Source organism: Rhipicephalus sanguineus, chromosome 8, assembly GCF_013339695.2.
Source record: "Rhipicephalus sanguineus isolate Rsan-2018 chromosome 8, BIME_Rsan_1.4, whole genome shotgun sequence".
Classification (NCBI taxonomy): Eukaryota; Metazoa; Arthropoda; class Arachnida; order Ixodida; family Ixodidae; genus Rhipicephalus; species Rhipicephalus sanguineus.
In genome coordinates, this window is record NC_051183.1 from 66,068,330 (window position 1) to 66,095,620 (window position 27,291).

Below are 27,291 nucleotides of genomic sequence, written 5' to 3' on the forward strand. Positions count from 1 at the left end.
TGGTGGTTTAAATCCGGCCACCAAAAAGCACACACATCACTGCGCGTATTCTCTTACGAGCATGAAGTGGGTGCATCGCAACTTCTAAAAAGCCTCACGCGTGTAATTGCTGCTGGTTTAAATCATGCCACCCGTTACAAAGAGCATACACATTAGTGTGCGTATTCTCTTACACACACATTGTGCGTGTAAGGTGTATCACACAGATAGCGTGTGATACACTGTTGTCATAAAAGTGCTGTTGAAGAGGGCGGAAACCTTACCTTTACTATAGGTAGGTCTAGTGTGTATGTGGGGGGGGGGGGGTGCGTGCTTGCGTGCGTGTGTGTGTGCGTGCGCGCGCGCGCGCGCGCGTGTGTGTGTGTGTGTGTGTGTGTGTGTGTGTGTGTGTGTGTGTGTGTGTGTGTGTGTGTGTGTGTGTGTGTGTGTGTGTGTGTGTGTGTGTGTGTGTGTGTGTGTGTGTGTGTGTGTGTGTGTGTGTGTGTGTGTGTGTGTGTGTGTGTGTGTGTGTGACCGGGCGACTGAACATGACAAGCGAAATAGAGCCCGATGTGGATGGGACCGGATATCGCTATCGCCTTCAACTCTTAAAGGCGAAGCTTAAGGGTCTCCAATTGTTTTGCAATTAATTTAAACCAAAACATCCCAGTTGTCTAAAAACGCGTGGCTACTTTCCAAATCCTTGGCTCAGGTTAGCTACTTTCTTGCTAGTTTTTCGAAACATTTGGCTCTCTTCCCCTCTTCTTGACCAGGCAATCCTGTTCTTTCCGCCTACAAAGTAAGGTACTCTTTGAAACGTTATGCAATTATTTTCTTTTTCGACACTCCCATGACTCTTATGTTATCACAGTTACGTTTAGGCAGCTCCATTCTAATGCTGACAACGGCCGCTTTGAGAATATGCTGACGCGTGGCGGCAGAACTAGACAAAGAAGAAGACATCAAAGGGCCAGCATCGCAAGCTCCCTTCGGAGTATCCGCAATGCAAACGTTCTACGTAAGTCCAATTTCCCGATACTGCATGAGTATCATCGTTTTATTGATCCAGTTAATGATAGGCAGCGAGCTGCGTGTCCAGTGTAGTGTCACAACGCGCAAAACTCTTTCCACCTGTGACAAGGACTGCGATTGCCGGACGACTGGTCTTGGAAAGAGACTAACTACGGTGTAAAATATACATTTTTTTCCTCCTGTATTGCGTCCAATACTTTGATTACTAAAAATAAGCCTGTGCGAAAGATAAGCGTCGATTAAGTTAAAGCGAGTAACATGCTGAGGTGTGAGTTTAGGCAGGTGGTGAGCTAGCTGACTACATTACTTAGGCTGATGATTAGTAGCACTTTATTTTGCCATTGTATAAATATGCTATTATTATGTCGGCCAGCCCACGTGGCCGAACGGACGCAACACGGGACTCGAGTCAACGCAGAGGAGCACAAACTTCTTTGTTCAAACATGCCCACTCTCTACGTCATGTGCAGTTGTGGTGCCACCTATCTACATATTTCCAGTGCAAGTAATTGTTCATGACGACACCTACTATTTGTGTGCGACACTACACTTATATTTATCTAATGTATTTGCAAATTTCTAGAGCAATGTATTCGTCATTGAATAAAGCGCGTCAATAAAAATTAGTACAGTCGCCTCGCCTGTGTGTCTCCTTTCTTGCTGATATTTACATTTGAATTCATGTTCAAACTGAGCTATGCTAGAGCAATACAAGAAGTTGTGCTTTACCAATGCCGGCTGTAAAAAATACAGAAAACACTATTTTTTTTCCTTTCGTTCTCTTTCTTCACCAGGCCGGCCTGCAGTTGAACAACGACTTCCGAAACCTATCGAAGGACTCCGGCTCGGAGTCCTTCCTGGCACGCTTCCGCTTCCGGTTAGTCAGCTACTTCCTCGCCTGCGCAGTGGTCGCGGGCTTGGCCGTCATGACCGTGCTGCTGGTCGTGCTTCCCAGACCACGGCGTGACGCCCAGAGGCCCCGCGCACTGCTCTGCGTTCGCGAGGAGTGCTTCCTGGGAGGAAGCGTGATGAGCAGCGCTCTCGACCTCAGTCGCGATCCCTGCGACGACTTCTACGCGTACGTCTGCGGTAACTGGAAGCCCACCTCTCCAAGCGCTCGTTCGGCTATCGATGACATCCGTGTGAGAACGCTGTCTAGGTGAGTGCCATGCATGCGCGCCACGTCGGGTGAAGGTTTGGAACTGGCGTCTCCAAGTCACTTTGCTTACGCAAACAAAACGAAAGTTCTAGTCAGTTTCACGCCCTGAAAACCACTGTTCAATGAAGCTTTAATAGTGATGATGCTGCTGATGACTTTCGATACAAGAAAATCATAATAATCACCATCATCGTTTCGAACATCATTATTATCATGTCGTTTTATTTATTTATTTATTCACTCCGCCTTCTGCTCCCGTGGCCTGCGTGAGGACTGCTTCTACCGCTGCTGCTGCTGCTACTACTACTACTACTACTACTACTACTACTACTACTACTACTACTACTACTACTACTACTACTACTACTACTACTACTACTGATGCTGCTGCTACTACTATTACTACTACTACTTCTACTACTATTACAATGACGATGACAACGATGATGATGACACGTGGTAGACTAAGACAGCTTCGCTGTATTAGTCATAGCTTTGCCGCAAGGCCGAAGCAATGAATGCAATAGCAACAAATTAGAATTATATACGAAGTAAGGGCGGCAGCTAATTCCTTTAGTATGAGACCTTGCGTAACTCAACAAAAAGCTGCCCTAAGGAAAGGCGGCCACTGTATCGAGCGAACTTCATGATGAACACAACACGTACAAAGGTATGAGCCGTCTGCTTATCACTGCCAACACACGGCACGCGCGAACGCGGGCGACCACGCCAGGCTGGTCAAAGTGTGCAGTTCTTGCCGAACCACGCAAGCAAAGTTGCAGCAGGCGTGCTTGCTAAGGTAGTGAGCTGCTAGCCTATCTTCGTATGACATTCCATTTTGTTGCTATCACATGCGTCGCTTTACCCTTGCGGTGAAACCATGAGTATTTTTTTTAATTTAGATGAAATGCAAAATAATCGGTCGTGTAAATAAAGGTATCGGTGAGGTGTGTACATTTTTTATTTACAAGCAACTTCGACATAAATGGCTAGTAAATGACTGCCCACTCGTTCTGATCATCACAGTTCACTATAGCTAAAAATTATGCAGTACTGATAACGCGAAAATGAGCAAACCCGAAATCTTATGAGGACAACCAATTGCGCTCATCTCGGCCGAAGTTCCAAGTCGTCGGCGTGATTCTCGCAGGGCTGCACTCCTGCTTGACCAGCAATACGGCAAGGACTTTATGGGACAGGCTGCAAAGCTGTACCGGAGCTGCATTGAAACCGTACGCGGAAACCAGGACCATACACTGAAACTCAGGACATTCCTGCAAGAAAGGTACATAATATAGCTTTCACTTGAGTGTTAAATCACTATTTCAGCCGCAAATCACACTAAAATGAAATAATATTCTGAATGATGAGGCGGAAGGGTCTCAGGCAGGCTGGCCGACGTTTCGATAGGAGTACCTATCCCTGCCAAAGGCGCCTTGTCATCAGTGGCATGTTAGTTTTGAGCAGGGCACTTCCTCCTGCTCATTCAACCTATTCGCTCTTTGGGTTCCTATGCGTCGTCTCCTATCTTGACTTTGGACTGAAGTGAGAGGATACGTTTTTGAATGATACCGTAGTATAGAGAACAAAGTGTAGACAGCCAATCTCAGCGAAAAGGGCGGTGCGCACTATAAGAGGCAGCGGCTTCATATACGTCATTTGCGCTAACGTGCTTTGCATCATAGAAAGAAAAGTCTTTAGGCAATCAACGTAGTTTATGCATTGTATTCAATGCTTACAACATAAATATGCAAATCTACCAAGAAGCAAAAATCGACCAAGAATGCGAGATCAATAATTGGATCGATATCGTCGGTTCACTCAACGCTGCTGTGAAAGGAAAGGGAAAATTTTGCTCATTTTACAGTTTATATAAGGAAATTCTGCTTCTCTGTTCGCTCGGACATGCATTCATGATATCGTAATGTACTGTGGTAGTCGATTATGGAATATGAGTCATGTATGACATCGATTTTCTATTTACACTATTATTGACACGGTTACACTTGCCTTGCTAGCATGTTGCCCCTCATGTATAGACAACTGCAGCGGCCTGTGAGAGCAATTTAAGGTAGCGCTACATGAAGGAGCAGTTTTTACTGAGAAGCTGGTCTGTTATGGCTAACGCGTGTGTATGGAAAGAAAGTAGGGCTTCCGATTGCTCTGCTCAGTGAAAGTCTGCGCTTAGCGGGGACAGAAACAACAGCAAAGCGAGACGTTAGAGTTAACGTGCTTGAAACTCATCGTTAGCAAGAGCGATTTACTTTATACCTTTTGTAGGACGATTACCCCTCCAGCTGACCTCCATCTGCACCGCTCTTGTATTGAGCTGCTTCCACCTTCTGCTAGCAAATCTTCTAACAGCATCACACCCACTTCGATCTCTGGCCTCCTTGACTTCCTTTTACCTCATTGCCGATAATGTTACGCTGTTAGACCACCGCCTGCGTAGCATCAGAATGTCAGGCGAAGATTTCAATAAGACGTTCCATTAGGCAAAGATACTACCATTGAGCTAGTATCCATGCTTCAGCTACGTAATACATTCAAGACTGGGGAATACCTTGCCTGTTGAACTCTGTCTAACCTATGAGCATTGGGAAAGTGGTCACAATTGTTATATGACAAGCGCTTGTTCCACTCTTTGGCAAAGGTGTGTAAACAAGGTGTTCTACAGCGAACATACATGGGATGGTAATGAGCACATGTTCACTAAATAGTATGCTCATCATGAGGATGGCCCCGCCACTGTGATCTGGTGATTATGGCGCTCGGCTGCTGACCTAAGGTCTCGGGATCGAATCCAGGCCACAGCGGCTGCATTTTCGATGAAGGCAAAAATGTTTAAGGCCCCTGTACTTAGATTTAGGTGTACGTTAAAGAACCCCAGGTGGTCGAAATTTCCAAAGCCCTCCACTACGGCGTGCCTCATAATCATATCGTGGTTTTGGGACGTTAAACCCCAGATGTTATTATTATCATGAAGATGACCTTTAATGTGACGTGTGTCATGTTAGGGGATTGTTCTGGCCACGACCGGCGCCGCCCAACGCAACCACGGACCCACTGTCCGCGGTCGTTGAGCTGTCCCTGAACTGGCGCCTCGACCTGTGGTTTCATGTTACACTGGTGGCGACGCCCGACGGGAAGTCTGTGCATGTGCGCCTGCAGCCAGGGATGGTTAACCAGGACTGGACTCGTTTTCTATGGACGGTGCGCCATGACAACCACATGACGCACTTGTCCTATCAGCAGGTTCGTAGCACCACCATTGAATAAAACACTGTTTAAAGCATTGTATAACATATGAGTAAATTTTATTAAGCAATCTAGCATTTTCACGAATTTACTTTATGTAGTGTAGATTTAGTGTGCTCAAGTTATTTGTGTAGTTGTGTTCTTCTTGTTAAATGATTGTTGTGACTTACTTATGGCACGGCACACCATGTACTACATAATAATGTGAGTGCATCGCACAGCTGCAGCCTTGTAATGGTCACCTCAGCATGGTAAAGCCGTTCTCATGGCTTTTATCCCAGCGGACTTTTCAGCTTTCTGTCTTGCAAATAAATTTTGATGCTGATTCTGAAACTCCTAGTTTATATCCAGGTATGGTTTGTCGCTTTTCAGCGCAGTTGTGCGCACAACAAACTCAGCCGCCATTACTCATGTGGCTCACCTGATTCAACTTTCATTGCTCTTATTATTAAATGACAGGGCCGAATATACCAGTGTATTGTAGCCTATAACTTACATTACCTGTTTTAGTTCAATGTTATACTAATAATTTGCGGAACATATAAGCCCAACAACTCGTGTTGAGATGCACACCAAAAAAAAAATACTGTTGGGACTTGCTGAGGCACTGTGTAAACATTACTAGAGAATTTCGCGCAGTAAAATAAACCCTCGTCTTATTCAGGAAGCATCCAAGCTGTTTACCAAGGACGGCTTCGAGACAATGACGCGGGAGGTGATGGAGCAGATGGCGTCCCTCGAGCTCCAGGTCGCGCAGATGCTCTCGCCAGGAAACATGACGCTGCAGCCACCACTCGGCGGCAAAAAGCCGTGTGGCCGCGTCGCGTGGCGGAACGTTGGCTGCCTGGTGCCCGGAGTGCAACCCTCGCGCTGGCTCGCTGCCCTCTCACGTTGCCTTGGTCCTTCCGTAAGTGCAACCAGGCCTTCTCAATTTATTCACTGCACAACATGACAAAATTCACCAGTGAAATTGTGAATATTGCGAGATACTACCTCAGTAGACTATTCATGTGAGATGCGAAACGGTGCAGAGGCATGGCGAACAAGAAAATACGCAATTTCGAAAATTACTAACACTTCCCAATATCGGCAAGGAACAGAATGCATTGGCAAGACCTGCCATTACGCATGATCTTAGCGGTGTTTCAACCCTAATGGAAAGAGAAAGAAACGAGGAATATTGACGTCACGCAGCAGTAACCTTCGGAAGCCATCATAGCCAGAAGCCGCTTGCAGCCTCTCAGCGCAGGCGAACAATTCGCCCCTTCCTCACCCCCTTCATTTACAATGTATTTCGCATACTGCCTGGCACATGGTAACTTCTAGTGGTGGCGCCTTCCAGGAGACAGCTGGCCTCCGTGAACCGGGCAACTCGTTGTTGTCCACTGTTTTATCTTATTGTTTTCTATGGGTGTCTGCATTAGTTACAGATTTGAGTCCGGTTCTTCCGACACCGCGACACCGAAGTACCAATACTATGGCACTCTTTTCTAGGCCAATTTGTTTTTTTTTATTGGGCATAACAAATGGCTATTAGCTCAACAACGCCTCCGACATTTTAGAGCATACGGGGCAATTCCGAGGCAATGTTCGATCTAACGATCGTTCTTTATTGTGAGGTATGAAAAGAATAAAGCCTCATCCCGCACCATAAGAATATAGCAGGCAATGCCAATTAGAAAAGAAAAATGAACAGAGCAGAGCCAAGTTAAATTTTGAATGGGAAGAAGAACTGGACCCCAACCCAAACAAGTCGGGCAAAAAAAAAGTTACTGTTCATTGTTTACAATGGTACTCTTGCTGCTAACGTGTTTTACAGAGTTTGATCTTCCGCTTCTGAAGCTTAAAAGTGGTAGCTCTTCAGTCCTGTCTTGGAGTCTCTTGCTTGTCTCATTTTCTGTGGGAGTATATTGGCTGTTGATTGTTGGTTTCAGCTTCTCCTACTGTATAAGTGCTCTGTAAAATAAGGAACGTTTGATTACTGCCCCCCCCCCCCCCCCCACAGTAGTGTCAAGTTGGTTTGAATGTGATTTGCATTACGTGTCCTTAGTAGCAGATGGATGCGGAGAATGTATCTAAAGTTGCAATTTATTCTTGCATTTTCGTTTGTCATCTTTTTATTATATTACTGATATTTAGTGGTTCAGAGTGTGAGAAAATGGTGCGGCGATTAAAATATTCTGTGATTGACTTGTTAGTGTGGAATATATTTCTTCATAAATTTCAGAGATGTAATTGCATGGTTTTAATTCTGCGAAAGAGAATATTGAAGTGTGACAGATGGTCATCGATACTTAGAGGTTGGCCTTCCGTGAGTACGCCAGAGTATGTATTGTGAGCACAATATTCACAACATGCTTCCTTCATTCTCTTCACCTGTATGTAATCATCATCACTGTGAGCGTCATCTTCGTTCTGAGCGTTGAACGCGACGTGGCCTATCCCTTTGAGGATGTGTCGAACACGATCAGCCTCCGTCATAGCCGAGTCCACGCGGCGGCAAAGGGCAAGGACGTCTTCGATGTACGAAGTGTACGTCTCCCCTGGGTGTTGGACGCGGCCGTCGAGCTTTCTCTTCGAGACTTCAGAATGAATGTTGGGTGTCCCAAAAATTCTCCGGATTTGTTGAGCGAAGGTAGCCCAATCAGCGAAGATGTCCTCGTGGTTAAAAAACCACGTTTTGGCTACGTCGGACAGATAGAATGCGACGTGGCGAAGTTTTTGAGGATTGTCCCAGTTGTTATACACACTTGTCATGTCGTACTCCTTCAGCCATACTTCGACATCGTTGCGTGGGAGACGGAGAAGATAGGTGGGTCCCGCTGCCGGGCGGTGACGGTATATGCGGGGGCGGGTGGCTGGGCGGGGATGCCGGATGGACCGGGCAGCGTGTCTTGGGCCATGACAGCGGATAGGCGGAGCAAGCGGCGACCCGAACGAAGCTCCAGGGACACTCCGACGCCACCAACTCCGCCCGCGACGTATGCGCAAATCGCGGCCATGCAACCTGCCTTGGTTCAGCGCATGCATCCTGTGCCTGCTCAGACCAACTTAGTAGCATTTGCACCACGTTCACCTGTCCCACCTGCTCCTGCATTTTACACCCCGTGGCGCTCATCTCGCCCAATATGTTATTATTGTGGCATTCGAGGCCACATCTCACGGTTTTGTCGCAAGCGCCAGCAGGACGAACGCCGCGGCTACGATGTTTACGAAAGGGACTCGACGTCCTCTCCTAACCAGTACGAGCGCCGCGCTCCAACACGTTCCTTCTCCCCGTCCTCTCCTCCCGACGCACCTCGAACCTACCGTCCAGGACGCCGCCGCTCCCCTTCTCCTCTGCGCCGCTCAACATCGCCGCTACAGCCCGTGACCCATGCCTCTGAATACCGCTCGGAAAACTAAGTGGTGCAGATTTTGGAGGGAAAGCTGCATCGCTCGGACAAACACCAAAACCTCCAGAGGGCCCGGCCAATTTGTTATTAGTGTATGCTGAAGGGGTGCCTATTCAAGCATTGGTGGACATGGGAGCTGCTATTTCTGTTATTCACGCGGATTTGTGTCGTCTACGTAAGGTTACTACACCTTATACTGGCACTTCCTTACGTAGCGCAAATGACTTTACGATACGGCCGTCAACACAGTGCACCGTTCGTGTTTTTATTGATGGGATCCGGCACCATATTCAATTCGCCGTATTGACTTCCTGTGCTTATATGCTAATTTTGGGATGGGACTTTCTTTCTGGTGCGTCCGCCTTCATCTCTTGTCGACAACGCCTCGTACACATGCGAGAGACTGATGATACCGACGAGGAATCTTGGTCACGCCACCGTTTACGAACCGTCCAAGATTCCGTGGTGCCTCCTGGCCACGAACAAGTTCTCACGGTTGCTTCAGATATCATTGACCACGGTGATGTTCTAGTCGCTCCATCAGCCCGTTGCCTCTCCCAGGGAATTGCACTAGCGTCGAGTCTTCTTCGCTTCACCAACGGCACCGTCTGTCTCGCTGTACTCAACGTCACAAATGAACCGATTCTGCTTCCTAAAGGCTATGTTGTCGTTTGCTGCGTGGACACGCAACCTCTCTCTGTGGTGGCTACGAATACTGATGCGGCGCAACCACGCTCACTTACAGGTACTAGTCCTGATACAGCTCTCGCCAATGCAATCAGCACGGATCTAACTCCGCCACAAGCAGATGAACTACTAGCGCTGTTGTCGAAGCATAAATCTTCCTTCGACATACATTCCCCATCATGCAACGCCATCACGGCTCTTCGCGTCCTCCTAACGCTCGCGCCCGTCGCCAGTTGCAGAACTTCAAAATTGAGAACTCAATCCTATACCGCTATATCTTCCACCCCGAAGGACAGCGTTGGGTTCCCGTCGCTCCTCGCTCACTCAGAGCACAGATATTGTAAGCATTTCACGACGACCCCAAGGCTGATCATCTCAGCTTTCACAAGACCTATGAACGCATCCGCAGTCGCTTTGCTTGGCCTGGACTCTCCACCTGCGTAGCGCAATACGTTGCTTCATGCTCGCTCTGCCAGCGCCGCAAACGACCCACTTCATCTCCCGCGGGACCCCTACAACCTCTTCCATGTCCTGACGCTTCATTCGAGGTCATTGGGATTGATCTCTACGGACCACTGCCAGTATCAGCAAGCGGTAAGCGATGGATTGTCACTGCAGTAGACCACTTGACAAGGTACGCCGAAACAGCTGCACTCCCTTCCGGATCAGCGGAGGACATTGCCACCTTCTTCTTGGAAGCTATATTTTTGCGACATGGCGCGCCACGTGTGCTTTTGAGTGACCGCGGCAAGGCCTTTCTGTCGAAACTACTCGAGGACGTTCTCCACGCATGAAACACCATCCATAAGACGACTTCCAGCTACCATCCCCAGACTAATGGCCTCACAGAGCGCTTTCATCGAACTCTCTCCGATATGATCTCCATGTATGATCTCCACGCCGACCACACAAACTGGGATACCATCTTGCCATTCGTGACCTTCGCGTACAATACCGCTACGCAGCGCACCACGGGCTACTCACCCTTCTTTCTTGTCTACGGCCGTCAACCGACATCTCCACTAGACGTCTCTTTTTTTGATGTCCCCGTGGGGTCGTCGGCGTCGTCGAGCGAGCACTTAATCTCTCGCCTTGCCGCTTCTCGCCACCGCGCCCGCCTCAATACCGAGGCGAGTCAACAGGATCGGAAGGCTCGCTACGATGACTTTCACCGCGTCGTTCACTTCAATCCCGGAGATGAAGTATTGCTGTCGACCCCTACGCGAGTTCCTGGCCTATGTGATAAGTTTCAGCCACGTTTTATCGGCCCCTATGCTATCGTCAAGCAAACTTCTCCCGTGAACTATCGGGTAACTCCCGTTGTCATGCCTACCGACAGCCGTTGCCGCGGCACAGAGGTTGTCCACGTTTCCCGCTTAAAACCATTCCTACGACGTACACAAACGTCATAAACAGCGGCCAGGTTGGCCGCTTCCGCGCGAGGGGGAAATTAGTGTGAGCACAATATTCACAACATGCTTCCTTCATTATCTTCACCTGTATGTAATCATCATCACTGTGAGCGTCATCTTCGTTCTGAGCGTTGGTCAGGCGGCTCCGCTGAATAAAAGGCGTCGAGACCACGACTGTGCTGCGGTCTTTCAGTATATATATTTTACATATACTTCCATTTTCACAGTGTTTCTTTACATGTGCGATAGATAGCTCCACAACCAGAAGACGACGAATTAACGGTTGGGGTTACCTTTCACGTGCAGGTCGATTTCTTCGATAAAGGAGCCCTGCAAGACTTTTTCCAAGTAATCGTCAAACGGCTTCATTAGGAGAGCATATTGCTTCACGAATCGATTTTTGATTGATTGAATCCTGAAACAGTCCTGAAGCTCGATTTTTTAGGCCGAGGCGGGCCGCGTCCACGTCGGCACCACCAGTCCGAGACGGGTGGCGGCGTCGTGGGCCTTCTGGACAGCCCTTAATTGATCGTCGAGTTCGTCGCTCTTCGTGTGCCGCATCCACTTCCATTTCCGGTCGGGATCGGCGAGAGAGGCGGCGCATCCCGCCATCACGTGTCTGATTTCTATGACGCCATTACATGCATCGCACCCTGTCCCTTAAAGGGACACTAAAGACAAATAACAAGTTATGTCAGAGTGAAAGCTCGGTGTATGACAACGTCGAAAACGGCAATATTATCAACAGCAGTGCCCTACTTACCGAGAAATTAAGCTAAATGTATCACACGATGAGCGCCACGAGCAGGACATTTTGGAAATGATCCCGATGACGTGAGAGAGTCCGACTACAATTAATAACACACGATCAAACTAGCTGCAATAATAAAAGAACCTTCCGTGCATCAAGAGACGTAATAAAATGCTGCTTGTTCGTTTCTGTCTGATTCATGGAAGAAAGAACCTCTTTGGCGTTGCCATGGGGAACGGCGCGCGTGTTTCAAAGGTTCCGTTTTCGCCGAACTGCGCTTCGCCCGGCGCCCTGCTTCGCTCACGCGGTGGCGTCTCAGTGGTAGTTTCGGAGTTTCGGTATCGCGTACTGCCGCGTGTGTTTTGCGCGCTCGTGAAAGTCGCTCTGACAGAAATTTCGACAAAATGCCGCGTGCATGTGATGTTGCCGAATGCCCGATTGGTGCACGCCGCCACTGCACGCCGCCGCGCAGTAAAGGCGGGCAACGTTGGGCGCGGCAATAGTGGCGCGAGAAAGACCGCTTTCAGGGGGGTCATTTGAAGTGCGCTAACGCGATGCGGACCACTAAAGCGTGATTTTATTACAAAACAAGCACTTCCTTGCCACAAAAGTAGCACTACGAGGCTTCTGGACCGCTGCTTCAACAATCAACGTCGACTTAATATTTGCCTTTAGTGTCCCTTTAATTCCAGCTCCAGATAAATTTTATTAACGTTGTACGGTGTCGGGTAGGTACCGGTCTCGACTGCCACAATTTTTTTTAGAACCCGTCAATTACGAGCGGGGTTACGGGAATTTGTCGAGTGCTTCAGGCGCTGTGTTTCTCCTCGAGGTGACAAGCGCGCTGAAAGCTACGCAGGGAGGGGGATGTCAAGGGGTGAGGAAGACGCGTCCCTTCATCAGCGTGCGTCATGACGTTGAGCACATTCTCTTTTTCATTAGACGCGCGGCTTACCTTCAGTGTGGTCGCGAGCACATGCGCGGACACGTGGCGTCATCCCGCGGCGGCCACGGTGACTATACAGCGCACGATGCTCAATTGAGCCAATGGCCTTGGACTTTGGGTTTGTGACTCGGACATTTGGGTTTATGGCATCATTTGTCAAATGAAGATGGAATGATTTCTAGCTGATTTGAGAATTAATTGTATATTCCAGGACGCATGCTGCGCTAAATGTTTGGCTCGCGTGTTTCCAGGAGCCTCGACTACCGATCGGCAGGGTTTTCTGATCATGTTGGAATAGTGATTGCAGGGGTCCCAAAAGTTATTAACGACTAACCTTCAAGGTTGTCACTTAATGCTCTCTCGTAGTTCTTTTTTTTTCTTCATGCTGGCAGTTTACCAGCGCGCCGGGACATACAAGTTAGCTCGATATAACACGCGACGCATTAGATACAGTCGCTGCAGCTTCCACGTGCTTCGCAGTGCTAGCACGTGTGGGTGACTCTAGTCGCTGTGAGCGTCCCACATAAGCGAAGCACGAGATGGGACGGACCGAAAATTATTCACGTTTGTTCATGACGCGCGCAGGGTTCCCTAGTGGGGGACCCTGTGCACGTTGGTTGAGTCAAAAACACAACATACTTAGCAATGTATGAAATAATTGAAATAAAGCAATAACATTTTACAAAGTCCTTCCTTTAGTTCGTGGCTTTCCGGGAATACAGATGGCAAGTAAACAGCTCTTGGAATTCAACAGGACGGGCTTTCGGCCGCCATTATCCTCAAAAACCTGTGTGGTCAAAATGCTGCTCTTTAAACAATGACATGAGAGTTCTTACTGACTAACAATACGGGGCAGCCTAGGAGGGGACGGCCCTTCACCCCTTATAGACCAGAACACAGCAAATTCCATGCGTAGCGCCATATTGGCATCGCGCGTCGCGCCATCTATTGTACACGCTACGAAACAACATGCCCGGGCTGCCATACCAGCAGACGCTACAAGCAAACACGGAACTCCCGAAACTCAGCCCATCGGGGAGCGTGTTTCGCGTTTTTTTCTAGCCCGGACATTTGCGCCGTTTTTATTAGAACATCAAGAACGCCTTGCTCATGCAAGTCCACAATGTATACGCTATATATACGTGCTGAGCAAGCTGCGGAAGCAACCTTGTCAGGTACGTACGCTGTTACATTTGTAAATAACACGTCCTCGCTGTAGTACGTGTGATTCGTAATTGCAGTGCAGCTTGCGAAAGAGTGAAACGATGCTTTGTTGCCGCATATTACAAGTTGCGCAGAAAGTTTTGTGAAAACTCGTCATTTTAACATGTCTCGCGTAATAATTAGAGTACGCTTTGCGCGTAGTTTCGCAGAACGTAATTTTTGTTCCACGAGCACTCTTACAATAATGCGTCTTGCTCACAAAAGCGTGCTATCAGATAGTATCACCTGTAGTGACGTTCATCGATCCCTTTTGGAAGCTACCTGCGCGATTTTAATCCTCTAACAATGATGATTTACACGCGAAGCTATGCTACTCTTAGTTAAGTCGGTATTGAATTGGGCGGAATCAGCTGTCTCTTATTAAATGTGTGCTGTGTAAATATGCTAAACATTTAGCTGCTTGAGCTAGCGCTACGCCTCCGACGTAAAGGACACTGGCGCGAGTACTCTTTACTTACGTGCCAATATATGTATTATGTGCAGCTGGATGCCCCGTGTCCAAATAAATTTGGGAACATCAAACACTGAAATGAACGCACGAAATTCTGGCCAGCTGTTGAGGAACACCGTACCATTTCCTACCTTTTCAAGGCGAAAGCTTGTAACGTTGAAGGCGTGGATGCCATGAAAAGCACTAAAGCTTGATACTACGTTGAAAGTGGCAAAGCATGCTGATTGCTTGTGCTTGAAAGCACTACCTTGCACTATATTTTCGTCAAAGGAAACGCTTAAGTGTATGAAGTGCACCCCCACACAAAGCTTGCGCCTGCCTTCAACCCAGCTGCGTGTCACGCAAATTAGGTTAGTGAAATGAAATAGGTGGGCATCACACTGCAGAATACACGCAGTTAGTGTACTTACTCGCGCATTTTCACTCGGCACGTAGTTTTTCAGCTTGAATCACAGTTATCCATTCGCGGCGAAACTCAAAACACCGCGTTAGCGCTATCCCCGTGGCGCGTTGTGATCGTCGCAGACAACGCTAGGCAATATCCCCCTGTTGAGCTGCTTGTTTTGGCATCCAAAGACGACGCAGTAATGCCCAGGCGAGCTCTTATACGCTGACGCGGCGTGAACGGGTGCCTTTTCGCACTTTAAAGCCTCAGAACAGCAGCTTGCCCTGTTTACTTGGTGCAACTCGCTCGCGCCTTGGCAGTCCGGCCAGCCCGGCGTCTGGGTGCGAGAGTATCCGCTCGGCTCGCCAGCAGCCTTGGTGCGAGACAGGCGTGCTCTGGTGTATACATATGATATGTGCGGGTCGCGTGTGATACAATGCAGGTATCAGACAATTGCGCGCTAACTAACTCTTTATTGCGATGAAAAACAAGCAATCAGCGACTAAGCACTGAAAGTGTGTCACCGGGAGGCTATGTAAACACCGAGATTACGCAAGCTCAAGAACTACTGGCAACTCGCTGCAACAGGTGCACGTTCAGACCATTGTTAGGAAGGCCGGACATAAAGTAGACGTGAAGCAACCAAAAATTCACCGATGATTACGTACTACTGCCTAATGCGAATTCTCAGCGCAGCTTTGTCTTGGCGCAACGCCAAATGTGTTTCAAGTTTTGGCTGTCCGCAGTTGTAGCAATATAACCTTCGGTACATACTGCCCAGAAACTGCCAGCGCTCGATTGCTACGCACATCACTCTGTGAACCACTCTGTGCATCGCACGCGTCGCGAACCAAGAGAAACGCCGACAGCCCCGTAACGACAAGCGAAGCCAGCCGCAGCGCATGCGCCCGCCCTGCATGCGCACAAGCTCCGACCGAGGGGGCAGCGCGCGTGGCGGAGGAAGAAAGCGAGGTTAGAGGCCAGCGGCTCGTGATATCGACCGACTCCGCGTTCGCTTCTTTCTTCGCTCTATCGGTTACGCCGACAACAACGGCGACGCCGCTGAACGCAGGGACGGGCGCCTGAGCTCCGCTCTAAAAAAAAAATACTGTAGTTAAACGCGGTTAAACCCAGCTTGTCGAGTGATAGCTGCAAAAACCGCGGAAAGCAGGCCGCGGCGGTGTCCTGCCCGGCAAGCAGTGCCACATTATCCTCATTTATCTTTGTATTGACTGCGCGGGAGTCATGTGACAGGAACTGATGTTATCTAGGCTCATGTGCCTGCCTGCCCGCGGCTTCGCCGACTGACGGACATGAGTACGTGGGAAAAGAGCAAAACTGACATTGCGCGTCTCCGTTGCTTTGACACGGCACGTGTGAGGAGAAAGATCAGGAAAGTGACCTTGGCTGAGCATGGAGAGTAAAACGCATGCACTCAGGCGTTGTCTGGGTTTATACCGAGAGAAGAGGTACCAAATGACGGAAGCGTGCTCCGCTACAGCAGTTCTCTATAGCACGTGCGTCAGCGCGCCCTCAAAAGCACTCAGTTCAAGTCGGAGATGTTAGGTGGCGTCTGTAGGCGTGGCAAAACCTCTCTGAGATTGCGTGTTTGTTACTGAATAGAGTAGCTGAGATATCGCAGTGTGGTGAGAGTAGCAAACCTGTTTTAATCAACATATACGCTAAGTCAAGTTATGGTACTGAAAGACCGATGCGCCGACGAACGCTTTTATCTTCTGCAGAGCAAGCAAATTCAGCGAGACCTTGGCGGCAGCCAGTATTTTTATGATAATTGGGCGATCGATAGGTCTGGTATACTACTGCGCCATCAGAGGTACGTCCCTCTGACGGCAAATTGTCTACATACTCACAATGCTACCATACTCGTCGAGACATTGTCCTTTTCTCTATCTTTCACAAATATACCCATGCCACTCGGTCACCACTAGCCCAATTATAACGTCCCTCTTACTTATTGCATACATTACATAATAAGGGTCAGCTACACCCGCATTTACGGCACCACACATGCTTTTAACTTCTCTTCACTCCCGCGAGCCGTTCGCACGTGGAACCACCTTCGGAACAGCATCGCCCTACAGCGTAGTCACGATAGCTTTCGCGATCATCTACTCAATCATTTCATTGATAATGCTTAGCTTTCACCGTTCTTCCCATGTATATATATTCCTCTTCATTTTTTACCGCGGAAGCTGTTACGAGATCACAACAAGGGCTGTTTTTGGCGCCGGAGTTGTCCGCCGCCGCCGGTGTCCGCAACCACTATCGCGCGAAATAAGAAAAAAAAAACTAAATAAGGAAAAATATCCGGGATGGAACAAGGTTCGAACCTGGGCCCCCTCTGCGTGGGAGCCCAGCATTCAACCTCAGATTATGCCGGTGCTTGAAACAGCTCTGCAAAAACTCCCTATGCAGGTTTCATGTCGGGAAGGAACCACATTCACATATGTAATATAGTGTCGTAGAATAATATAATAAGAACCATGCGTCACGCAATGCGAATTCTGTAACCAGGCGTCACACAATGCGAATTACGCAACGAGTGGTTTGTTGAATGCTTCCAACCCATTACAAAGGGCGCTTTCATAAATCTTCATCGTCATCAGCCACAGCACGAACAAAGTGCACATAATGCCTTACATGTGTTTAGCGGTACCACGGTTCTCCGCAGAATGACGAAAAATTGCATAGTGGCTGCTTCCCTACTTCACAAAAATTACGATGATTTAATAGCGTAGTGGGTTCCTCGCAAAGTGCACTTCACCAAGGAAGCCCATAAGGCTCCCGAGATTCATTTCCTCAGGGTCTCAATAAAGTTAATTCCCCCCCCCCCCTCTCTATTTCTCACGTTAACGTATGTTTTAAAGCGTGGTGGGAGAGTTAAATGACGACCGGGTGTCGCACAATGCGAAATACGTAAATAGTAGGTCGTTTAAAGCTTCCAACCCATTACAAAGGTCTCAGCCATAAATCTTCATCATCATCAACCGTCGCATGAACGAAGTGCACATAATGCCTTACGGATGGTACCTCGCTTCTCCGCAGAATGACGAATAATGTCGTGGTGGGTGCTTCCCAACTTCACAAAAATTATGGTTTGTGGCGTAGTGGGTACGTTGCTAGTGTACTTGTATTAGTAGCCACAAGAGAGTTTATAACGGGTTTCACACTTGCTCAATCACAGTCGTTTGTAATTTAACGCGCGATGCCACTAGCTTTGTACTTGCCCCTATTTCACTGTACTTGCCGTTGTTGTTGATGTTAGCCTACTTTTTCTTACTTTTGCCTATTTGCCTTTGTTTTTAATGTGATCTTACTTTGTTGTTTTGTATCTGACTGCCCTTACGCAATGCCTCTGTGAGTCCTGTACGATATGTGTAAATAAGTAAATGAATGCGTACCACGTGACCCTTGCATTTGCAAACTATCGATCCGTATATCCTTCAGACAACACACAGTATCGACCATGACTCGACAACTTCCTATTCTCCTCTGAACAGGTGGGCGAGAACACCACAGTGTCTGTGTGGAATTGGCGGTTCGGCGAAATGCTCGGCAAGGTTTTGGCGCTAAACCCGAACAACGTCCTTCTGGATGTTATAGGCTGGACCGTAGTTCAGGTAAGTGCCGTGATCCCCCTGTCTGCTGAGCAGTAAATCGTGTTAACGCTTCTCGTTAACAGCCTAACCCGCGCTTACTAAAACGCGCGTCTGCACACTTGCGGCAACTTGCACATAATTATCATACCCAAAATTGCGGTGTCCATGGTAAATGGGGAAAGTACGAATGCCTTTTCCTTACTTATCTTCGTCGTAACGTTTGAAGCACGTTCTTGACACGAAAGAAAAATTCAAAGGATCTTGCCTTATCGGGGAAAATGGAGGCAAGCGAATCTTGGCGTGTGTGGCTTGTGCGTGGCTGACCCACTGCTTTTCTTCCTTCGTTTCTTTCTTTCTTTCTTTCTTTCTTTCTTTCTTTCTTTCTTTCTTTCTTTTTTTTTCTTTATTAATTTATTTTCTTCTATCGCATTGCGCAATGTTTCTTAACAGTTTTCTTCCTCCGTGGCGGGATTTGGACCTTCATCCACGTGCTTAGCAGCGCAACACTTCAGTTGTTGGAGGCAACAACAACGTGCATGTGTTCCAAGTCAGGCAACAATCAAATGTCGCAACGTGAAATGTCAAGTCATCTCGATGAAGGAGTCGGAATGCTATATCGAAAATGGCTGATCACCAGCAATACCACTATCGAGAGAGCATCAATTATCGGTAAACGGCGCACACAAATGCACACGTGACCGGCGCACCTTCATAGGCCAGATTTCTGTACGCTTCCCGGCGCCAGCGTTTGCGCGCACGACATTGCCGCTGAAATCTGCGAGCCATAAGAAGCTACGCTCTCTTATATCTTTCAGTTTTTAAGGCCGAGGCATGTCCGTACGGGTGGCGTCCGTGTCCGTGCTTCCATATCTACTCGCCCACTCGTCATGATTCATTTCGTGGAGATGCGTGGTTTTAACAATAGGTTTAACAGCAGATTAATATTAATCATAATTGTGACATCACTATATAAAGCACCTGCAAGCACAAACCCTTTATACTAGTCGGCGACTTCAACGTACACATTACGGTCCTTAGGACCTAGCTTTGTCGTCGACTCGCACTGTCGGCCATCACGGTATAAAAATACCGTGGCTATAGCCGAAACATATATGTGCGTATGTGAATAAAAAAGGTTTACAGTAGACGGACATCAATCATAATTGTGACGGAACAATATAAAACACCTACAAGCACAATCCCATTTACTAGTCGGTGACTTCAAAGTACAAATTACGGGTCTTAGGACATAGCTTTGTCGTCGACTCGCTATGCCACTTTATGCCACTCAATTTACATTACATGGGCCAACGCTGGGGTCACGTACCGTTACTCACCCATACAATACCCAGAGCTTCGCCCACTCGTCATGATTCACTTCGTGGATATGCGTGGATATTTTGTCATCAGGGCTACTCATGATGCTACTTTACAGATAATGCGAAACCGACTCTAGACCAACCGTCGGCGTTATAAGGTTCTGAAATGAAGGCGGTATTTCGGATGCTTCCGTATCTGGCTACCTATTCGAGAAAAACATTAGTGGTGGGCTCTGCAGCGCACCGCATTGCACTGGCCAGCACCACCACCCCTTAATCACAGAGGTAATGATAATTGCTGAGGTTTTACGACCCAAAACCACGGTATGATTATGACAGACGCCGTAGGGGGGGGGGCGGAAATTTCGATCACCTGAGGTTCTTTAGCGTGCACCTAAATCTAAGCATCCGACATCAAAGTGCGGGTGCCGCGGCCGGTATTGTGATTCCGTGCCATCCGGGTCAGCATTCAGCAGTGGCGTACCAACTCGTTCGCGAGTGGGGGGGGCTGGCGTCTATATATATATATATATATAATATATATATATATATATATATATATATATATATATATAATATATATAGATATATATATTTGAAGGTGATTTTAATATCATTGAGAGCTGAGCAGATGAATACTTGCTTAAAACACACAAACCGAATTCAAAACTGTTTGATTTTCGCACGCGTTCGTGTTCTCGCGCTTTGCGCATCGTGCATCACCCTTTACAACGAAACTAATTTTCTACCGCGTTCCAGCGCTCAGGCTCAATCCCCCGCGTCTAACTAGCACAACCGCTAGTCTCGCGTCCGTATTGTGCAGGCTGGGCCGCGAAGAGACAAAGAAGAAGCTATGCGGCGCGAGATGCCGCGACAACAAATATTGTAATATACCCGCTTCTGTCTCTTCAGCAGTGTTTTGGTGGAGGTGCGGGGTTGCAGCTTTCGTGCTCAAATAGGTTGAAAGCATTCGGCGAGGGCGCATTGGAAATATGAAGCGCAAAGAACGCCGCCACAACACCGCTCGCGTCTCGGGGGCTCGGGCTGGTTTGGGCACCGTGAATTTTGTGCGTTACGTGTTCAGATGCGTTAGTGATCCTCCTGCTCGCGTGCCGAGAGGGCAGGGAAGGGATTTGGCACGCAGGGGGCGAGCGGCAAGGGTTAGCTCGCCTCCTCGCATCTTGTTCGCGCCGCTTCATCTGAGCATTACTTGTGGCATCTGCAAACTTCACAGTCTCAGTTGCACAACCAGATGGCGGGCCGCCCTTGCGACAACAGAGCAGTAAATTTTGGAAATATTACGATTTAAGAGTATGCTTGTTCTTCATCTGATACTCTGCTATGACTGTAGTAGTATGAATACCTTAAACACTCACTTATTGAACAAAACATGTGGTTGACAAAGCAAGGTACTTCGCAGAAGCCTTCAGGATAAGCCGAGTGCCAATTTCTTCGCTGTTAGAGCCCACTAATATAAAGTCTTTCTAAAGGAGAAGCTCAAGTTCAGTCGATTAATACTTAAGGAAACCACATTGAGCTGGTTGTGTATAGTTATAAGATTATAAATGACTACGAATTTACATACTAGGTGTAGTTCCTTGCCCTCCTACTTTTACCAGCTTGGGTGGGGGGTGGACGGTGAAGCGGTGAAGTGGCCCTTTACTCCTCCCCCCCGGTTCCTCCCAAGTAAATAGCCTACGTAAAGTGTGTAAGCTCAAATTTTCCTTGAAAAAATGTGGGCGATTATAACGTTAAACTACCCCGCATTGCTTCCTTCCGTATAGGTCGTTATCTGTTAATGATTGGTCGAAATTTTCTGGGTGTTGCTCACAGCACCTGCTCGTAAATCGACGCAAGAAGTAACGCGTAAGTGATCCACCGCGTAATTACCACGTACGCACTGCGTAAAAAATGATAATAATGAGCTATTTTCAATACGGCGTATTGTTTGTCATTAGTTCTTCGCTATTCGTCAAAAATTTTCAATGTGCCATAAAATCGCCTCCTTGTTACGCGACGTCACAAGTCTGCGAAAACTCGCGGCGTTAAAATGAAGTGTGCACAATAAGCAGCACATTACTGTGCTGAACAATAACTCATTTTTTTTTTCGGAATAACCAGACAGTGTCTCTTTCTGAACGTAATTTAAGAAGGCTGGCCGCCAGTCACGTTGGCCGCGGCTGGTTATAGCAGCGGTCGAGATGGATTCATATGTGTATGATAGATACTTTCAGTTGTAGTATAACGATGTTGACCTGTTTTTGCGCGTGTACAACTCTCTGTGAACTCACCGTTGCTGACAAAGAGGTAGAGAAAGAAATAAACAATATTAGGAACAGACACAATCCTTTGCAGGCGAGCAGCCTTCTTAGTCCAGGAAACCGTGGACGCTGATCATATCCCTGGTGAGGTAGATCAGGGTAACGGGGCAAACTTGAAAGCTGGGCTTCTCAATATGCTCGAATACACTGCCTTGTTACAAGCCGCCACGATCGCTGCAGGCTCCCATATGATAAGCCAAGTGAAGCAAGCTAATCGGAGGCTAAAGTGGGAATCTATTTTAGCTGTCCTGGCTATAGGCACAACTAAAATGCTGGACACTTCTGCACACTCAACTCACAGCAGCTTCGATATGGAGCAGTGGCGATGCTATTCGTTTTCAAAGAAAGAAACTGAATTTACTAAAAAGGAGAGCGTTTGATCAGACTATAAAACGTTTACTGGTTCCCTCCCATATTTGCGTCGCCGATTACTTAAATTTCAGGCCAGGGAGAACAAAATAAAATCATGACAGATTGCTGTGATGTTGCTGCTGAGCAACAGCCTCCTCTGCAATGCTCGAGCGCAAGGCGCGCAAGCGTGGAATAGGCCGCCCGCACCGCAGAGAGCCTACATACAGTGCGTGGTCATGACACACGGAGGACAGTCATCACAGCAGAATAGTAGGACAAATTTTATTACATAATTACGTTATTGCTGCGTTGAAGTAAAACATTGCTTGACTTGTTAGTTTCCCAGTCTGCAGCCGACAATAACAACTGTCGAAATTGGGGGGGCTCCGCCCCCCTTACAGTTCTCAGTTGGGGGGGCTAGAGCCCCCCGTGCCTCCCCTCCCCCCGGTAGATACGCCTATGCACTCAAGCACCGTAACCACTAAACCACCGCGGTAGGCAGTCGCAGAGGTGTTGCGGGTGTTCTTAAATATCCACCCATTGCACGACCACGGTGTGTGCAGATGCTGGGCTGGGCCGCTCACCCGTTGCTGGGGTACGTGCGTTTGGGCGGCGAGGTGGACGCCAGACAGAGTGCGCCACCGTTCTGCCTGGCCGCCACTGAGGCGCTGCTCGGTGAGGCTGCAACGGCCACGCTGCTGGCGACGCATCTACCCGCAAAGCATAGGATGCAGGTAAGTCACCAGTGGCTAAGTATCCACACGCCAACTGAGACCCTGTAACGGAGAAAGGCCTCAAAAAATGACATTCGATCACGCGCATAAACAACGAAATCTGTGAACACACACTAAACATCACTGTGCATTCTATATTCGATTTCTTCAATACATCTTTCCCAATTCCCTTCGACGTGTCTTTCTTATTATGGATATTGATTAGGTAGCTCAGGTCGCAACAACATATCAATGTAGCATGCGTAAGACCTCGCGTATTAACGAAGACATTGCCTATATGGTCCAATTCCACTCTCTTCTTGTACGTATATGAAGAATAACACAATTGCAGTAACTCAAGTTACTTCAGGCTTCCGTTGCGTAATTTACGTAATTAAAAGTAGTATATTGAATTTGATGACACCGCAATCTCAGGCTTTTACAACAATGATTTATGAGTTTTGTATATCTACTGTTCAAATTATCAAGTTCACGACAGGGCGAATGAATTTGTAGAGCGTGCGTATGAGTGTATTGCGTCAGTCACAATTTAGTTGGCTAAAAAGCGGCCACGTTAAGCGCTCAAAATCGCGGCACTTCAACATCTCCGCAAAATGGTCTGGCCTAGGCTGCCTTCCAGCTGCGTGGATGAACTATTTCCACGACGCGATGAATGGCAAGGACCCGTGTCGAATATCTACCCGTGTCGCAGGCAAATAACTTCTTCAGCTCTATGTCCAAGAGCTTCTCCCAGATGATGCGGGCTTCGACGAGCGCTTTGAGTCTCGGTCACGATGGTGACCTGGATGCCACACGCAACGTCACGTTGCGGCTATGGCCCAAGGCGGCGTCGAGACTGCAGCTGGAGCGATCTTACGGCTCCATGCCGACACCGCCCAGCTCCTCGTCGTTCCTGGACAACTGGTTCACCCTGGCTCCCGCTGCTGCCAGCTTGGCCAAGGAGGCAGCGCTCGCCGGAGGCTCACCTATGGGACCGTTCGGCTTCACGCCGTTTGCCTGGCGTCATCGTTACGAGGAAGGACACGCGGCTGTGCTCTTGCCGATTTGGATTATGTTTCCTCCAATCTACGCGCCAGGTGAGACTATGGGAAGCGTCAAAATGTGAGCTAGCTAGTATACGTTCATATCAACAGCCATAGGCGCGCGTAGGTTTCCACTTCAGGGGGGGGGGGGGGGCGAAGGTTGATCGCAGCGCCCCATCTCCCTAATAGCTCAAGGTATGGGGCAGACATTGCGCCCTTTCCGCTTAGGTGACTAGGGGTGCCGGCCGCGCCCCTGCCCCTCTCCCCCCCCCCCCCCCCGGCGCACGCCTATGGTAACAGCTCAAAAAATGACGATACAACGCAACAAAAGCACTGGGCAAGCCTTTGTCGCTTGCTTCGTTCGGAGCGGCGGTTTCTTGAAGACCTGCCTTCGTTCTGCTTGTGCCACATACGTGAAAAGGCGAAACACAGGCGGCCAGTTTAAAAAATGGTGCAAGAAGGCAGGCCTACTGGCTTGGTTTCTGTGGATGCGCGTGAGACCGATTTGCAGCCAAATAAAAAAAAAGAACGAGTGGAGGAAGGTGAAGTGCTGGTGAGTGCTTTGCCTGTAGCGTGTTTTCCGTTGTCCCGTCCTTTTTCAGTGCTGTTAAAAAGAAGGTGAGATTAGTACGAGTTGTCCCTGCTCAAGTGGACCCCATCAACGAAGCGGGGAAGCCAAGCTGCTCTTTTCTCGTAGCCATAATATTAGAACAGAGGAATTGTAACCACAAAGAGTACGACTATAAGACTCACGGTAAACCAGTTCCGGGTACGCCAGCAACATGCGGGAATGTTATTGAAACGGAGAACATGTCGTGCACCAGTTTATTGCACGTCTTTTTCGACTTTCAATCCGCGACAAGAAACAATTTTTCTTCAACTACATTGAAATATTTATTTCATAGCAATCTCTATCCTACATTGCGGGCCTTCTTGGAACTTATTGGCCAGTCAGTGGCCGTGTTCTAGTAGCCGACGAACACTCCCTTATTCTGAAGTCTGCTAACCTTCACGTCCGCTACATTAATAAATTATGTAGTGGTTGTGCTCCTTCTTATCTCGGGTGGTAAAGCGACCGTTCCGGGAGGGAGCTAGTGACTGTAAGAAATAATTTTTGGTCATCCAGAAAACTTTCATTCTGAAAAATGATTAACGGTTATCTTTAGCGTCGTGCTAGAAGCGTCTAGACGATGACGCTACCATCTGCAAGTGAAATAAATGAAAATGCATTATGTGCCCTATAGTTCACTGTTCTCATCGTCCCGTCTCTTTACGGCATCGCTGTTTTCAAGGCCCCGACATTCTGTTTCTATAGGTCTCTGCATGTACGCTGCGACTTTCGTCTGGGACCTAATACGGTACCTTCGAACTGACAAGAGAGAACTAATGTCGAATGTCACAGGCCGATCTGGACACTATTTCTTCGCACCGTTGTAGAAAAATCGAATTCCTCTGGTCGATTTACTGCTCGTTTGCGTTTTGCTCTGGTTGATTTGAACACGTCGCTGACCTGCCGAGTAAACAAAGATCCAGCTGGCGTCTCAATGGCACTTTGCCGTCATTTTCGGTTTCACCGGAGGGCTTAGGTTTTCTTGCGCTTTTTTTTGGCTGATTCTGTTCACAATTTCAACAGTTCACAATCTAGAAACAGCCGGGTACTGCCGAATTGTTTCTTCCTTAGAACGACTGGGACAGTACAGTACTCACGGATTCAAACAGGACATCAATTTCTTTAGTATAGCGACTGGTATGCCCAATTGCTCGAGATAACCACGTCATAACGCGACGGATCTGGTCTCTAAGGATAATGTTGGATCTGATGTACGCGTTCCAGTCGAAAATATACCGATATAACCCGACCACAAGATGGTGGAAAGGAGAGCATGTGCGTTACCTAGCCCTAAATTGTCCTATTGCATTCAGTGAGTAATGTACAACCTTTCTTTCCAGACAATAGCAGCATCAACGATAACAAGTCTAACATGCTCATTGAAAAGATGAAAAGTAGCGTGTGCTTGCGAGCCAGTTGGTACGTATCCATAGTTAAAAACGTCGCAAAATAAACACGGACAAGATGCGCACAAGACTAACATTGCGTCCCCCACCCTCCTTATTGCGCGCTTGTCCTGTTTGCATCTTGTCCGTGTTTATTTAGCGCTGTTTTTCACTATTGAAATGAAAAATCTTTGAACACGGGATGCCGCTGGAGCCAACGTTTTCGACGAGTGATCATTCAAGACAGCTGCCGTAAAGGCTGCATTCATGGAGTTGTCATTGATGCACCCACCCCCATGTTACCGTTACCCGCATTCTCCTTGAATGCCAGGTGGACCCTCCCCGCCGAGCCCAAAGTGACTGAACACGTGGGAGAAGTGGCAGACCCTGCTTCGCTCGACGGACTTGGCCAGGCAGAAGCTTGCCATTGACCGGACCGCCCATGTTATGGAACTCCACGAACTCATGAACGTATAGCGCAGTTGGGTCGTGCTGAATCATCATCATCATCATTTCTAACCCTTAAAGGCCCCTGTGGGGTATTACATAATGGGGGAGCATACTAAATAAAAAGAAATCTTCAAACAGTCACGAAAAAGTATATACAATCAAAGTATTATTTTGAAAAGAATGAGATGAAACATAAAGACAGTGAAAATAGACGAGTTACACAGGAAGAACAACGAACTCAGTGTAAAAAAAAAAAACAGTCAAAACACCTTCAGTTGAATAAAGCTGCGTCTCTCTCTCGCTAGGACTACCACATGGTGTGGCTTACGGCGGCGCGGGCACGTTGTACGCGACGCTGCTCGCCGAAGGCCTCCCCACGGCGCTCCTGGACAGCCTGGACAAGAGCGGCCACTACTCGTCGGCGGCGCTGTGCTCGCACCAGCAGGAACCGTGGTTGCGGCGCGCCATCGGCATCGAGGCCGCCTGGCGGGCGCTCCGTAAGGTGTCCTCTGTCGGGAACGGTGGTAGCGGAGGCCACCTACTGGGTCTCGAGGACTTCTCCGGCGCCCAGATGTTCTTCCTGGCCGCTTGCCTTCAGCTCTGCGACGCTCCGCTGTCCAGGCGTGCCGAGTGTAACTTTGCTCTTCGCCAGTCGGACGCATTCGCGAGCGTCTTCTCGTGCGCCGAGGGAACTCGCATGAACCCCAGAGACAAGTGCAGAGCGTGGTGACCTGGCATCCGAGACTGACGCCTACTTGCCACAAACACTGCTCGCAGTTTATGCTATCCGCTGACTGATA

General features: G+C 48.3%; 1 protein-coding gene across 1 annotated transcript; it reads left to right on the forward strand.

Annotated features, from left to right (window-relative positions):
• Positions 1–982: 982 nt before the first annotated feature.
• LOC119403285 (neprilysin-1-like) lies at positions 983–27,221 on the forward strand. The gene is made up of 9 exons (XM_049418255.1): positions 983–997; positions 1,806–2,170; positions 3,321–3,455; positions 5,188–5,425; positions 6,093–6,335; positions 18,201–18,320; positions 22,854–23,024; positions 23,716–24,100; positions 26,797–27,221. The coding sequence occupies exons 1-9, from the start codon at positions 983–985 to the stop codon at positions 27,219–27,221; spliced, it is 2,097 nt and encodes a 698-aa protein (XP_049274212.1).
• Positions 27,222–27,291: the final 70 nt, after the last annotated feature.